Source organism: Indicator indicator, chromosome 2 (assembly GCF_027791375.1).
Source record: "Indicator indicator isolate 239-I01 chromosome 2, UM_Iind_1.1, whole genome shotgun sequence".
In the NCBI taxonomy this organism is placed as follows: domain Eukaryota; kingdom Metazoa; phylum Chordata; class Aves; order Piciformes; family Indicatoridae; genus Indicator; species Indicator indicator.
In genome coordinates this window covers 37,004,142-37,020,907 of record NC_072011.1, presented here as the reverse complement: position 1 = coordinate 37,020,907, position 16,766 = coordinate 37,004,142, and the positions used below count along the sequence as shown (strand labels likewise).

Here is a 16,766-nt window from a genome sequence, read left to right as displayed (position 1 = left end):
AAGACAATTTGTTTCTAATATGGAGAGATTTGTTTATTAGCAGAACAGGAAAACTCATCCTACTTCAATTTTCATATTGTTTCTAGTCTGTCTTAAATTCCTCTGTGGTCACTGGATTGACACAGACAATTCTGAAATAGATCTCCAGGCATTCGGTTATACATCGATGCCTATGGTTTATCCTGAGAGATAATTTATAGATCTGTAACACGTAGTTGCAATAAATTTTGTACAAAAAGTATGAAGCCAGAGTCCTGAACCTATTTAATGGTCTTACATTTAATTGCAGGATAAATTGTGCCTACTGTACTTTCCTAGGGTCTTTAATTAAGATTGCTGATTTAACTGACATTAAAAAAAATGAAACACCTTTTAGTAAAACGTATCAGGTTTTGTCTGATCAGCTTCCATTCTCAGACATGGACTACTTGAAATGTATCATCTTTCCTACCTTTGCACCACAGTACTAGTGCTAATTAGCATGCAGTGGCAAGTGCAGTACCTGAAAAGGGAAACTGGAGTTTGTCCACTTGGCAAAAAGGAATAGTAGACCTTCCTTGCTGACTGAGGCAGTGATTGGTTTCTGCAAATGTAAAATTTTTAGCAAATTAAACCAACTATTTCTACAGTTGAGAATGTTAGTGACTTCCAAAGTTTGAGTTAGTGATTATCACAGATTAGTTGTAATGCTAAATCTAGTTAGAGAACATGAAATAATATGTATGTATGTATGTTACAAGTAAGCTGTCTTGGACCCAAATTCCAGTTTAAGCATACAAACTGAGATGCTAAAACCCAGTGCAAGGGGATTACTGTGCAGAAAATGATTCCTCTGCATCCCAGACTACACAACATTAGCAGAGATGCCTGAGGGCTGCCATTCTGCTCAGGCAGATACAGGACAACCAGCTTCTCTCTTGTCCTGTTGTAGCTGATAGTAGGCTTTCTAGTTTGCAGCTTACATACCTGGTGGTTTGGTCACAAGAGCACTCCTGCTATTAGATGCTTGTGAGCAAACAAAGCAGTGTAATGAGAAGCAAAGGCAGGCCAATACTGTGCATGAGCTAAAATGGTTATCTTTCAATAATGCCAACTCTTTGTACTTTCTACAAAAATTGTATCAAGTGGAAATAATATCTCTCATTCTTCTGTTTGTCTGTCTATGATCAGTTGTGAAGAATAGATGGACATTTGCTAGAGATATAAAGGTTAAGGTACAATTTAATAATAACACATTCTTTCCCTCATATGGTTCTTTAAATCCAAGGGCAGGAGAGCAATTCACAAATAATTAGTTTAGCCTCGTAATGTTCATGCTATAAATCATGGCCCAGACATATAGTGGTCTCATTCTTAAATTTAAGTATGTAAATATTCCCATGTTCAGAAAGGAGGGATTATTTAATCACAGGTTTATCACTGTACACTTAAATCCATTGCTGGATTGGGGTGAATAGTGTTTTCAGTGAAGATGGCTGGTGAGCTTCCTTGGGTTGATTGTATGGAAAGGACTGTATGCAAACAATTTTATCAGTTCTCTCACTATAAGTCTAATTTATTATTGTCTTTTAATTTGAGTTGTTCTTACTGCTGCATATATCCTTTTCAGTGTTTAGACTGCTTGCATCCTGGATTCTCATAAAGTTCTAGAGGTCAGTACTGATTTAAAATCTGTGATTATTGGCATTCATCCTAGGTGTGGTCAGAGGGAGAAGAATCTGGTCCACAGAGATGTCAAAACAGTATAGAATTAGTGATTTGTGGTAAAGATTGTCAAACCAAATTGAATACAACGTGACCTGGACAGGCTGGAGAGCTAGGCACAGGCAAACCTCATGAAGTTTAATAAGGACAAGTGCAAGGTCCTACATCTGGGGAGAAATAACAACAGGCACCAGTACAGGTTAGGAACTGCCCTTCTGGAAAGCAGCTCCACAGAGAAAGACCTTGGAGTGCTGGTGAACAGCAAGTTCTCCATGGAACAATAATGTGCTCTTGTGGCCAAGAGAGCCAATGGGATCCCAGCTGGGATGCATCGGGAAGGGTGTGTCCAGCAGGTCTAGGGAAGTTCTTCTACCTCTCTACTCTGCCCTGGTGAGACCACACCTGGAATCCTGTGTCCAGTTTTGGGCTCCCCAGTTCAAGAGAGACAGAGATCTGCTGGAGAGAATCCAATGGAGAGCCATGAGGATGATTAGGGGACTTGAGCATCTCCCCTATGGAGAGAGACTGAGATCCCTGGGGCTATTTAGACTTAAGAAGAGAAGTCTGAGAGGGATCTGATCAGTGTCTGTAAATATCTGAGGGGTGGGTGTCAGGAGGAGGGGGCCAGGCTCTTTTCAGTGGTTCACAGTGATAAGACAGGGAACAATGGCTTCAAACTTGAACCTAGAAGATTTCACCTCAACATGAGGAGAAACTTCCTTACACTGAGGGTGACAGAGCACTGGAACAGGCTGCCTAGGGGAGTTGTGGAGTCTCCTTCTCTGGAGACTCAAAACCTACCTGGATGCATTCCTGTGCAGACTACCCTAAGTGATCCTGCTCTGGCAGGGGGGTTGGACCTGATGATCTCTTGAGGTCCCTTCTAACCTCTGATATACTGTGATACTGTAATACAAGCCCCAGTTTACTTTTCCTCTCCTGTAAACACACAAAAATCTTCTAGTACCATTAGAGGTAAAAACTTTTGCTGCCAAGATCCTTAATCCTGAACTACAGTCAAACGTCAGAACTGTGATGCTTCATCCTGTTTGTTTTTTTGTTTTGGTTGGTTGGTTGATTGGTTGGATGGTTCGGGTTGGTTGGTTGATTTGTATGTTTGATTTACCACGAAGCATGCAGCAAGTGAAAAAAAAACAATTGTCTCAACAAGTTTTTCAAGGAGAAAGAAAATTAATTAATTGCAATAAAAGGTTGACATTTCTGGAGAATTCTAAACCAAATCCTGGGCATCTTGGAAATATATATCATTATTTGGAGAAATATCTTGATAATAGTTTCAGCAGCTAAATAAAGAGTATTTGAATTTTAGTTTGTTATGTATTAAAATACACTTTCAGGTTGTCATCTTTTACCCATTTATTGTTGAAATACTGCCTCCTATAAAAATTGGTTTGCTAAATGTAAACATATAGTTACCTAAGTATAGTATAGTTACCTAAGTGTAGTATAGTTTCCTAAGCTAGCACTTCTGTGTTAAATATGTTTTCAAGATTTAAAACAGAGGCTGGAACTATGGCAGCTTTTCTATCTTAGTGACCTGTAGCTCTTACTCCTTGCTAACCACATTTAGAAATTGTATTTTTGTTTGATTAAAGACATTTCTTTAACTAAGGCTAACAACAGAGTGGGAGCAGGTTCTGACAAGATGCCAGAATTTTTTGAGCAGCAATATGGGTCGTCTTCCAGACACAAATATTTATCAGCTGAAAATGCTTGACTATGCCATGGATGCCTGTATTAACCTTGAATCCTGGGAAGAGGCTTTGTATTATGGCAGCAAGACTCTGGAACCATACAGGTAAGAGATGTGATTGGTTGAACTGTTTCCAAAGGTGGGGGTATATGGGGCTGTTTCATTAAAAACAAAGGCTGTGTTTTGTGTAGATTATTTATATTGGTTTTATCTCTTGCTATATGTCTTGCCTTGCTTTCCAGGCTAATAGATGAGGTAAAACTCCCATTCTGATTCCACAGACAGCCTGAAAGCAAATAAAATGGTAATAGGAACTACAATAATAGCTGGTTATTAGCTCCTCACTGTTTCATGCGTTCAGATGCTGCCCCACCCCTGATCAAAAGGTGATTTTCTGCTTCAGACTCCATTGCTGTGAGGGTATTAGCATTTTATGATGAACTAGGTCAAGCTTGAGGACAGGTGGCTGTCTGAAATAATGTATGTTCACTGTATACTCTATACATAAAGCTTACAGGAAGAATAAAAGACAGTCTTGCAGAGTGCAGTATCAACTGGAAATGAAAAAACACCCAGTTCCTCGTTTGGGAAGGGGCTGAGGTGGTGAAGCACTTGCTGTTCTTCTCTCGTGGTCAGTACTCCTATGCCATGTGCTGGGAGAGTCTCTGAGTCTGATGGCCTTTTTCAATATGGAGAGGTGCTCTAGGAGATCATGCTTCATGTGGTGGGTCTTAAAACATGATCAGAGCCTGCAGTTGGTCATCTAGTGAAGAAAGAGCAAGTGCTTCATGCTTTGATGTGTGTTCTGAAAGCTCTAAGACTCAAACCCCTGAGTTCTGGATATTTGCGTTGTTTGTAACTAATTGTAAGCCTTATGTTGAATGCCCAGGTGTAATGTGCTTCATAAAGGAACATTCATTCTTGGTGAGGGCTTTTTTAGAGCATCCATTTATTCTCTGTTGGTTCTTCTACACCATGTGGTGTTTTGGTACCCAGCGTGTTGTTGAGAAGTGTGAGGGGTATGCTAGTGCTGAGCAATATATGCCACTGTGAACATGAACATCTCAAATTTTGCATGTCTTCCCTAATCAAACCAGAATGCCATCAACAGTCAGCATTTTGCCTGAGGAAGTTTCACCTGGCATAAAATTTCATCTGAATAAAACTCTGGGGTTTATTTGAGAAAGAGCACAGCATTTCAGGGCTTTCCATATAAAGTAATTACCAAGACATCTGCATAGTTTGTGCTACATCAAAGGTATGGAGAAGCTTGGTGTTCATAATGACTGTTACTTCTCATAAAGGAGGACATGAGTCCCTCCAGATTCCTTCTGGGTGAATTTTGTGTCATGCATGTTCTACTTAACCTTTGAAACATGGCTTATGTAGTACTACAGCAGTACATGCTTCCTGACAGCCTTTTGCCATATGGAATGCTCCAAATAAAGAGAGTAGTCTACCTGTGTAAATGTTCCCTTTTAAAATAAAAAACCCCAAGCAAACCAAAAACCCCTCACCTGTTTTTTTTATTTTATAACTTGTTAACTTAGTTCTTCAGAAATGAAAAGGGAGGATTTTTCTACAGACATTTCCAGCAGCAGAGATGACAGTGAGGCCAAACATAATTTTACCAGATAATTAATAAAGCTTTCTCTGTTGTACTTACGAAAGTGTTTGGAGATGGAGGAAAGGTTTTGGCTGTTCACTCACTTAGCATCTCTTAAAGAATGCTATTGGCATGAAATGTTTGACCTTTTTGCACCTTGAAGAGCTTGTCTTTTTTTCTCTCCTCATACAGAAGCATTATTTAAGAGAGATTTTCAGATGCTGTGCTTTCCTTATACTTTCAACTCATTACTACAAGCTTTGACACACCTGAAACAAAATCCTCAGTTTTTCATTACAACAAATTGTGGCCTGAGCAGCAGGAGAGCAAATCCTGGGAAATCTTCTGGGATGCATTGAGTTTCTCCTGTTGAATCAATCTGCTGCTTGGCTGCTCCTGCAGTTCCATTATAGCTATCTATTTTTCTTTCCCCACCCCTGGAAAAAGTATTCATAGAGCTCTCCACAGGGAATCAACTAAGAATTCGAGCAGTCCATATAAATAGGAAATTATTGTTGCAACTTTAAAGGCTCCTGAGATTTGGTCCAAAAAATTTTTAATTTCATCTAATGTGTTTATTTTGCACTTTCCATTTCTTTATTAGGTGTATTACATTTCAGTGCTGTGTGACACATTGTATTGTAATGTATGTTTTCATTATGATGGTTGCTGACTTTTTCAGAATCATCCGCTTTATGTGACTGTCAGAGACAGATGGTTAAACTGATTTGTCATACTAAATACCAACATCCACGTCTTAAGCAATTACAATAACCTGTGAGGAACCTCTCAGATACTTTTAGAACTTCCAAAGGAAGGGAAGAGAAGGTGGGTATGAAAAGCTGCCTTCTCCTTTAGTGCTGTCCATTGTTTGTTAAAACCTGTGACACGTACTTTCACTTGAATAGCCTAAACCAAATGTACCTACATAGCTTTTCCTATAAATGTCACAGTAGTAATCTGTCTGTCCAAATACCTTGACAAAAGTTCAGATATTTGCCTCAGTGAAAATTGTCCCACATAGTAGTCAGCACTCAGCAGCTTGCAAAGATAAACTTCTTTTCAAAAATCCTCACGAACCTTAACCACAGAGTAACAGAGTATCAGCAAGAGGTGTTACATGGTTTTGCCATGTCTCAACACATTCACGCTGAACTGACTGCAGCTCTTGGAGGGTTAGATACAGAGATACTGAGTAAATCAGACTTCCCTTAAGTTACCTCTGAGGAAAGACTCCAGTATTTAGCCTTTAAATTGAGGAGAAGGCATACACATTTTGGAGATTGAGTTTGGGGTGTTTTTTGTTTTTTTTTTCCCCTTGTGTTAAGTATTCAGTGTTTACACTGAAAATAAAGACTGGACAGATGCATGTTATAAAACTGTTAGATACCCTCAGTTATTGCAATAAGAGAATAATAGGAAGAAAAGAAAAAAGTAGCCAAGTGACACCACAGGCCTGCTGGATTTATGAATCAAGAAGGAACTGGCTGGCTGGGCTTCTGCGGAATCAGGTCTGTTGAGTTTCCAATGAGAGTACAAACATCTTCATCCGTTTCTGTTCTGCACTGCTCATAATGTCCTGCAGAACTTAAAGAGAACATCAAAGTCCCCCTGATTTTCAGATGGGCTGTTTTAATTAATAACCCTTCATTTCCAATGCTACAGTGTTAGGACTTACCAGAGGGTTCCAACATTAACAAGAAGAAATTCCTTCTTTTCATCCTGTACAGGGGTGTTGTGCAGAGGCACAGTTCTGTCTCTTCCTTCAGCAGCCTTGTACATCCTTCCCTCTCCATCCTCCCTCTGCTGAGTCAGCACCAATACAAGGCTTGTGCTGATGTGGCTGTTCTGCTGCTGGGGTGGGAGGGAGCTAAGTAGGTGTGAGTATCCCATATTTGTGCTAGATACGCATCATTTGTCAGCTCTTCTCACTCCTTCTGTTCTGTGCCCCTTCAGATGACATTTTGCAGTATGCCATTACTACAGTTTTCCTCAGTGAGTGAGGTCTTTTGGGGAACAGGGAAAATAGTCAATTCCATTTTGGTTTGATTTGCATAGGGCTATGTCTAAGAACAGTGACAGAGGTGTGCTTCTTGTGGACTATTTTCTGAGAACATGGTTGAATTTTCATTGTGTGAATGAAATGACAGCCAAGAATTTTTGATTTATGTGGTGGGTTCAAAATTCTCCCCCAACATTAAATTTGCCAAACCAGCTCAGTTGGAAGCAAATGGAAGCTGTATTTACAAGCAAAACTACAGTCTACAGTGAAATGCAACGAATATGTACAAATATAGAATATTTACAATATTTACAGGTATTTACAATTAATCATAGAATCACAGAATCAACAAGTTTGGAAAAGACCTCAGAGACCATCAAATCCAACCTATCACCCAGCACCTCATGACTAACTAAACCATGGCTTCAAGTGCCACGTCCAATCCTTTTTTGAACACCTCCAGGGATGGTGACTCCACTACCTCCCTGGGCAGCACATTCCAATGGCAGATCACTTTTTCTGTGAAGAACTTTCTCCTCACCTAGAGCCTAAATTTCCCCTGGTGCAGCTTGAGACTGTGTCCTCTTGTTCTGTTGCTGGTTGCCGAAGAGACCAACCCCCACCTGTCTACAACCTCCCTTCAGGTAGTTGTAGAGAGCAACGAAGTCATGCCTGAGCCTCCTCTTCTCCAGGCTAAACAGTCCCAGCTTCCTCAGCCTCTCCTCACAGAGCTTGTGCTCGAGACCTCTCACCAACCTCATTGCCTGACTCTGGACATGTTCAAGTGTCTCAATATCCTTCTTAATTTGAGGAGCCCAGAACTTGGGCTGAACAGCACAAGGATCCCTCTGGCCAAAGTCCAGGAAAAGCTAATACCTTCTCCCTCCCTGCCCCCCCCCTCCCCTTACCCCTGTACAAAAAGGGACAAGAGACAGCTTAGCCAAAACAAAGTAGCCAAGGTCAGGCAGAAGCCAGCAGAAGCACAAAGTTAGTGTCTCCCAGCCCAAGGAAGCGAGAAGAGAGAGATTGTTTTGGTACAACTAATTTAAGTCCCTTGGGATTGTTGAGAATTATCATTATTTTCCTTTTTACACCCAGTAGTGATTTATTTACATTCTACTACTTTCTGGTTAAGATTTGTGAAAAAATTTTAAAGGCATAGCCTAAAACTGCCACAATTTAGAATTCTAATTCAATAGATATGTTGGACTATGTAGTTTCTAAGTATGTGAACTTCAATCAAGAGGGGAATTCAAAGTTGATGGTTGCCATAGTGTCTTTTGCATGAGTCATGATCTTGTAAGAAAGCTAAAAATAGCTGCAGAACCTAACATTCCTGGAAGAGATTCTGATGCTATTTTCTCCTCTTTGAAAAGGCTCTCCATTAAAGAGTTTGATTTGTCCCCTGCTTTAAATGTGTTTTACAAAAACCTCCTTCCACTACAGCTATGTCTTTTGCAATGCACACATAGCGTATGCAATGACTGGAAATGAATTAAAATTGTTCATCTTTACCTATGATCAAACATATATGGTTCTTTACTGAGTTCAGCAGCTTCCTGACTACTGGCTAGTTCTGAGACACTTGAATTTACATTGAAAGAGGACCTAGAAAACTCCAGAGTGAACTGCAGTGATAACTAGGACCACTGGGAGATGCTAGCGCTTAAGGGTTAAAGTTAGATTCACCGCCAGTCGGCACTCTGGTTGTGCGAGGTCCCCTGGGCTGGCAGATTTCTGAACCTACAGATAGCAGTAATTCAGTGACCAAAGTTCAGTGTCCTAATCATAAAACATCAGTAGTAAACATAAATCTTAGCTCAGGGATCACATGAGAGGGAGACAAATATGTGAAGGTGGAGAAAGCAACTCAAAGGAAGAGTGAAACAATGAACAGAAAGAATAAAATCCACACTACTCACTTTTCTGGAGTTTTAGAAAATGGCTAAAGGCATTTGTTTCCAACGTTGTTAGCAAAATGTATGGAGAGAAGAGGAAAAAAAAAATCTTACCAAAGAAGTGTAAGGGATTTTAAAAACAAATACAGCTTGTGGGAAAATCTGGATAGCTGGGTTGTCTTTCTGTTGTCTAAACAAAAATATGTGATTTAAGATAACGGAAATTATTTGTGATTCATGAGTGGTTCCATGGATGGTAAGATAGTAGTCCCAAGTAAATATCAGACATTTGTGAAAAGAAGAAGGAGACACATTTGCTAGAAGAGTAGATTGTGTCTGTGGAAATGTGCAAGGCTGGGGACATCACAGCTCATTGGAACCTCAGTGAGCTGTTACTATAAACCAAGTGAAGAGCACTAAGCAGCCTTGGTGCACCTTCAATGGAAGGAAATCACAACAGGGATGAGACCTTGATAGTGAAAAACTGCTAAAACAGGTAGAAACAACGGAAAATAAAATCACCTCTCCACTTTCCTCCCAGGTTACTGATAGCAGATCAGTCTTCACTGCTTGTGTTTAGTGAGTTATACGAAATTAGCTGACACTATTAGCATAGATCAGTGACCAGGCCTTCTTTACAGATCACCACAACTCACGAAGCAATTATAAATCCTCTTAAGACATTGTTGGTGTTACATTTGTAGCCTACCAAAAACATTCCTCACTTAAACACATGTCTCGTAGCACTCTGTATACTGCCATATTATATTCTATTTTTAAAAATAATAAAATAGGATATATATGAACATTTGTAAACGTGTGATAATTGTTCTTACTTTATTCCACACTTGATCTCACGTGTCATTTATATGAGCTAACACAAGCTTCACAGTAATTTTTTTTTGTTGTATAATTTTAATTTTTATCAGAAACCTAAAAGTGGTTTGTGTTCTGGAGAAAGTACACATCACAATACCATGAAAACTCTAAACTCTAGTTGGTTCTTTTTTGCTGGTCCTCTGGGTAGGAAAACATGGTATAAATTGGAGAGTCTATTGTCTCTGGTTAATTGTAAGTAATTCTTCCAAAAGACAGATGTTTGCAGCAGTATTTGCACAATTTCTGGCTTCAGTACCTATTTTATAGATAAACAGGGAGCATGTTTGTCCCTGCCCTGTTTTCTTTAAAAATCTCTTAAAGCACTTCAGCAGCACACTCCTATCTTTCATTACTCCCTACTTCCTCCCCTTCAGAAAAAAAAAATTGGTTTATGTCTGAAGTCTGGTGCCTAAATTATCTGTGTGCTGATCAATCCATTTCCCACATGGAAATGGATTTTCTGCTTTGCTACTCGCTTGCTACATACATCTGGATAGCACCAGAGCCTTTGATTCTTTGGTTCTTTCCTAGTTGTTTTTCTTGTTGCCTTCCATTACAATCATGTGTTACACTCAAAAGTGATACTGAGCTGTGTAATCCTCAAGGACTTCTGTAAACGCACACTTCCATAAATGCTCCACCATCTATCTACCTTTCCTCATTTACACATATTTTGCATATGGGTAAAATTCCTCACTTATTTAGTCATGCCAGCTGTTTTGCAGGCATAACTTTCATGTTTCTTTGTTGTCCAAGGTACTCTATCACATATGAGCAGAAGTTGGGCAACATCAGTGTTAATTTACAGTACCATGCTTCTTCTGTCGGCTAAGACTATCTTAAATAGCCTCATTGCCACAATATTTTTTCTGACAGTGTTCATCCAATAGCTCTGTATTTCTTTACCAGTGCTTACTAGCTTCAGCCTTAGCTTCTAGTTTAAGTTTTAGTTTCTAATTTCACCTTTCACTTGTGCCAAGAACTGTCTCAGTCTGGATTTTACAGATGGTGATCTTCTAGTGATGTTAGTAAACTAAATTTTACCAACTTTCCCAGCTTTTGTTTTTCTCTGACAGAAGTGTTGGTTTCTCATCTTGCACATAGCATTTCCAAGATGTTTTAAGATACTTCTTGAATGATCAGTGTTCTCTGTCAATGATAACTTCACCTGTGGAAATTATTTTTTTCTCATTGTAGGATCTTTCAGATTAAGATGTTAGACCATTCAGGGCATCAGATGTTGTCTAGAATAAGGGTTTCAGTCCTAGTCTACATGCTTACCAGAACTGAGAGATTCGGTTTGAATTTATTTTGCAGGGGGGAGTGCTGAGGTTTTTTTGTTGTGTTTTTATTTTTGCTTGTTTGTTTGCGTTGATGTTGTTTTGTTGGTTGTACTAGGCTAATGCGTATGGTCTCATCTACCAACCTACAGAAATAAATGCAGCATAGTTATTCAGCTGGAGTGATTTGAAGAACATTTTTTTGGGAATTCATAGTGGCTGTGTAAATTTTGCTAAGGAGAAAAGCAGGAAGCTGATGGCATACAGATTCAAAACAAAGGTTGCAACCTGGCCTAAGATGGAATTCAGAAATAATATCAAGGGAACAATTAATCATTAAAAATAGATATGAGGCATACGTGGAATTTTGTATTCCTTTGACATTAACTGAGCATTGATTTGAAGAAGCTATTTTAGAGGCATGGTGAAAAAGGAGACAAAGTGGGGGAGAATTATTTAAAAAGGAAGATAAACTTACAATACTATTTCTGATGAAAGAGGCAAAAAAAAGAGAGGGCATGGAGAAAATAGCAGCAGAGAAGTTGTAAGGAGCGATGCATTCTCTGGGGAGGAGAATTAGCAAGGGTCTGATTTTAGTCAGAAAATAACTATTTATTTGTTTGAATAAATTGTCAAATAGAGTTGAGGCAAAATGGGAAGATATGGTAATACTTCTAGGGAAGAAATCAATAAGAGTTCCTAGCACTGGAGATGCGAAGAGTGGCAAAAAAAAAAAAAAAAAATGGTATTTAAGCAAGCAACAGTCTAAACAATCTTAGAGAAATGCTGAAAAAGATGAAAAAGCAATCATTTTTTCTATTGAAAAAGTAGGAAAATTACTGAAAAGGAAAAACACAGGGGAGAGGGAAGAGGAAAGGAGAAGAAGATAAGGAGAGCAAAGAAATTTAAGAATGTGGAATCTGTTTAAAGGGTGAATCAATGAGAATGGCCAGGGAGAGTGAGTGATGGGAAAAGGGTGCTTTGGAGAGGATTGTGCAGAATCAGAAAAAGGAAGTATTGTCAAACAAGAACCATGACAATGAATGACCAAATTCCTAGTGAGGTGATCCATCCATCAGAGAAATAAAAAATGAAGGTCAAAAAGGATCTGCAGCAAAATAGGTGATGCTGAGTAAAGCCAAAATTTTCCACACTGATGTTGACAGGAAGGGAAGCAAAAAAACCTGAACATGCAGGTGAGAGGAAAAGGTGAGTCCATGCAACAAACAAATCCTAGAGACTACTTGCTAGTGTGTTGGTACACTACAAACTCACCAACTTTTGAGTTTACCAGTTCCTGGGTCAAAGAGCTAAAAAGGGAAGATCTCATTAAGAATTAATTACTCAGATATCCCCAAACCCCAGAAATATCCTCATTTTCAGGTCGTGCTTTTACTAAGCGTGTGCGTAATGTTACCTTAATTAATAGGTTCATGCATATTCCTGTCCACCATATCAAATCTCTGTAATCTGTATTTCTCTTGACCTGGTCAAGATCTATAAGTCCTTTTTCTTTAACTGCATTAAAGCAAAAATGGAGTCCTTCAATACTGAGTACATTTGGAGATATCAGAACTAGTTCTAAAGTACCCAATCTTGGTTTCGGAAATGACACAGCCATGTTATAATAGCACTCTACCTCAGGTAATTAGCAGTTGAATTGTACCATAGGGAGCTACTCAAGGAAATGCTGAGAATATTGGCTGCTATGCAAAAAAAAAAAAAATCATTTCATTACTTTATAAATACTACAGTTCCTGGCCTTCAGAAATTTAGTCAATGGCTAATCTTCTCCTTCTCTTTGCAATGTCTAAATGTTGTGTTATGCGGTTTAGAGTGAAAGGGCTAATGGTGTGTTGTGACATTAGGTTCATTTGCAAAACCCTCCTGCATGTATTCCCTTGGCTGCCACCAAAGGTTCTTCTTTCTTCCTTTACACTCTGGTTTCCTACTAGAATATCTCTCTGCTTTAAGCCAGAACCCAGAACATTGTCTGCTAGCATCTCACCCTGAGAGCACCAGATAATCCAATTCGATAGTTAAACAGTCAGTTCAGTGCTTCTCTCCCTACCACTATACCTCTCCTATATGCCCTTCTCTTCCCTTGAGTATAGTGGAACCTTTTTTCTCAGATTTAGTTTGTCATTTCATCATCAAAGGAGATGCAGATTCCTGAATCACCCTTACCAATGTGACTTTCAAGAGGAAAGCAAGAAGGAAGAAAGAAAAAGCAAATTACTGTGGGCAGAGAGCTGAACAAAGATGGTAACTAATCACAAATATTGGAGGGCTATGAAAGACAGGCATTGCAAAAGAAAAAGGCTCTGAGAAATAGAAAATGGGTTGCTCAAAGGGCCGTGAAAACTGACAAAAGTGAGAGCAATATATCAGAAAAAAATTACCTTCAGAAAGTATGATAAAAGTCTACTAATTAATAATTAAAAATATGTATTTTATTAATAAAGTCATCTTACAGGAAAACTGACAAAGGCAACACAACACAGGACCAATAAAGGGAGAGAAGGAAAAGTATAAGCAGCAAAAGAAAAATTACAAAGAGCCCAGAAATATCAAAATTAGGAAGAAATCTTTTAACTCCTCCCTATCACCACAAAAGGTAAAAAAAAGAGAGGGCAAAGAAAACAGGTACTGCTAGTTTCAAGCATTTTCCTGAGAGGGAAATGATCTTTCTCTAGCTGTGCAGTGCACTTTTGGAAGATATGGCTGATGGGCTGCCAGAAGTGAAGATAAAGTTCTGGAATCGAAGTGTGTTCATTACAGCCACATCATGAATACATTTCCATATTAATTCAGGTATGTCGAATGATGCACACCAAGGGTTTAAGGTACTGCTGAGGCTGGCCAGCATTTCAGAATTCTTCTGAAAACTGGCAAAAGCAACAGCCAACAAGTAGAAGCATCATAAACCAGGACTTTCTACTTGATTCATTGTTGATGAAATAGAAAAAGGAAAAAGAAAGGAAAGTTTTCAAGCAATAGTATGCTTGGCAGACTTCGAAAAATTGAATTAGATCCTACATTGCTAGAAAACAAAAGCCTCAGTATATTAAAAAGAAAAACATTTAGGAGATTAATTTCCTTGTCATAGAGGAAATATGCAAGATTTACCACAGCTTTTTATGTAAATAAAATTGTAGACATTGCTTGGGAAGAATGGGAAATTGCTGTATGTTGTCCCATTTGAGGTGTTATGAAACACAGACGCTGTGTTCTATCAAACATAATGTAACATCTCAAATCTTACCAACAAATCACACAAAGTAACTTATGACAAGGTGAATGTCCTACTCGTTGGTTGCCTGCTCTCATGGCAGTAGCTATACTGCACCAGAGTAAGGCATTCTGTTTTCCAGGGGATTTCAAAATGTCTAACCAAGTTGGGTAATATTACCTTTACTAATTCAACATCTCAGAATTCTGAAATGAAAATCAGGTTTACATATTTACAGTAAGATAATATCCTGAATGCATACTCAAGCATTATCTATTGCTACCCATTGGTATTTGGTTCACCTGTCTGTTGTATTGCTGGCACGTGTGCAGTGCAGGTGAACTCTACCAATTCTGGATATTTATCAAGAGATGCTGTCAAATTATGCAAGGTTGTTTGTACCAGTAAAGAAAAAGAGGGAGAAGGAGGAAAAAAAAGATGTTTCTCATGTAACAGATCATTAGCATTAAGCTGTGACACCAATAAAAGAATACTGACCTTCACCAAAGTGTTAAATTTTATCAAGTATTCCATGTTTTCAACCATCTGTTTTGCTCTGAGAGCACCATTTTATCAGGGAAGTACTCATGTCCTCTGATATCTTGAGGAGAACAAGAAAATACAGTGATTATACAGCTCTCGGTAAACTGTGCTCATCAGTGACCAACCAACTCCATATATTGCAGTAGGATATGACTTTTCCCAACCTGTTTGCAGTGGTAAAGAGTGGTGTCACTCTGCCTGATCTTTGAAAACCACTTTGAGGGACAATGCATTTCCTGCATCCAATGACACTAATAAAAACTCACCATGAATTGGGACTCAGACTGTGCTACGTTAAGCAAGGGAAGAGTGAAAATAGATTTGCTGATAAATGAAAACAGCATAGATCTATAGAAATCAGTGGTGTTTTGTGGATCCTGGTTTCATGAAGGTCTCAGCAACACACACTTCAGTGTGTTGGCAATAATAGTGTGGTGTTATATAACTGTGTGTGTGTGTGAGTCTGCTTAGGGAGTTATGCACTGTTTTCTTCTATAAAATCTATTTCTAATGTCAGAACTGGACAAATATTTACCAGGTTCATTGTGGAAGAAAATTCACTTACAGTATCTCTGATATTTACCCTAAGATGCTATCCCTTCTGGTTTTGTGCCCTATAATCAAACATAAGACTAAATGAGATGCTTGGATGCTCTAAAATAATTGAACTTGCTTGACATTAGGTAAGGATGTAAAGGATTTTCTGTGGAATATTACCTTTCTTCCAGGCACAAATACAGATATTTATTCTGTATATTCACATTTTCATATACTCATATTGGTTTCTCTTGCTGCTACTTTTTCCTAGCTGGGTAAATGCACAATTAACTGTATTGCTGATGTCTCTAACAATCTGAGTTGTATTTTACTTCATTTACTCTTATTCCTGTCTTTGAAGACATTTTATCAAGATCTATTTGTACTGAGTTTAAACAAATATGTGCATGCTTAAGCCATACAAGTTGCATTGCAGTAAACAGCACAATCCTTTGGCCATTTCTGCACACTCCTCAGGTGGCTCATTCCTAGATCCCAAGGATAGCTTTTGGCAAATTTCTGCTTGCTTTTATTTAACTGATGTTGACAAAAGTTATTTGATTTCCATTGTCTTTGGCAGTGCTAGTAACTGCAATGTCTTATATAAAGATACCTTAGCCAGTTCCTGAAGCAAAGTTAGTGTGTTGTAGTCAATACAATAACACCACCCCAACTTGTGATTAAGTGCTTAGTGACTTCCATTTCCTTATAAGAACATGTATAAGAACCCAAGAATGTATGCCACAAGTGAACTAAGCATTAATCTCTCAGCAGCTTAAGTGTGTTTGGGATAGTGCAATGGAAATATGCAGTATAGTGACACAGTGTTTGTTGTCTGGGAAGCACTTAAGAGCAGATGGAACCTGTAAAATAGACTGATTGATGAAAGCATGCAGCTTCTATCAGATTTTTTGTATGCTTCCTCTTTTTTTTAGCCTAAATAAACACAGACCACATATGCTTCAGCTTTCAGCAAGGTGCCAGTAGTTGCAGGTGGGAAACCCAAAATTAATAGGTGCACAGAAATTCATCTGGAACAGACTTTTACTTAAAAAACATACTTCTCTGCTAAAATAATGTGATGGGTAAAAAGTACAGTATCAGTGTCTATATATTGTAAGGAACTGAAAAAAACCCAAAACCCTAAGGATTCTACAGCAGCATAAAGAATAAGATACTGGAGTCTTATCAGTGTTATGAAATATAGATATTTCCATTTAATATTTCAGGCAGAGATATATCAAAACACCACCAAAACTTTTTTACAACCTATATATACAGGTACTGATATTCAGTTGTGGGTAACATATTTCACACAAAGGTATGTGCAAACAATTTAAACAATTTAAGCAAAAATCCAAGGCTTACAAT

At 38.5% G+C, this 16,766-nt stretch overlaps 1 protein-coding gene across 1 annotated transcript in view; it reads left to right on the top strand.

Moving 5' to 3' along the window:
* The window catches only part of SMYD3 (SET and MYND domain containing 3), a 419,115-nt gene that overhangs the window by 364,173 nt on the left and 38,176 nt on the right, over positions 1–16,766 (top strand). Inside the window, 1 exon segment of the mRNA XM_054393109.1 lies at positions 3,349–3,523. Within this exon segment, the coding sequence (XP_054249084.1) occupies positions 3,349–3,523 (175 nt within the window).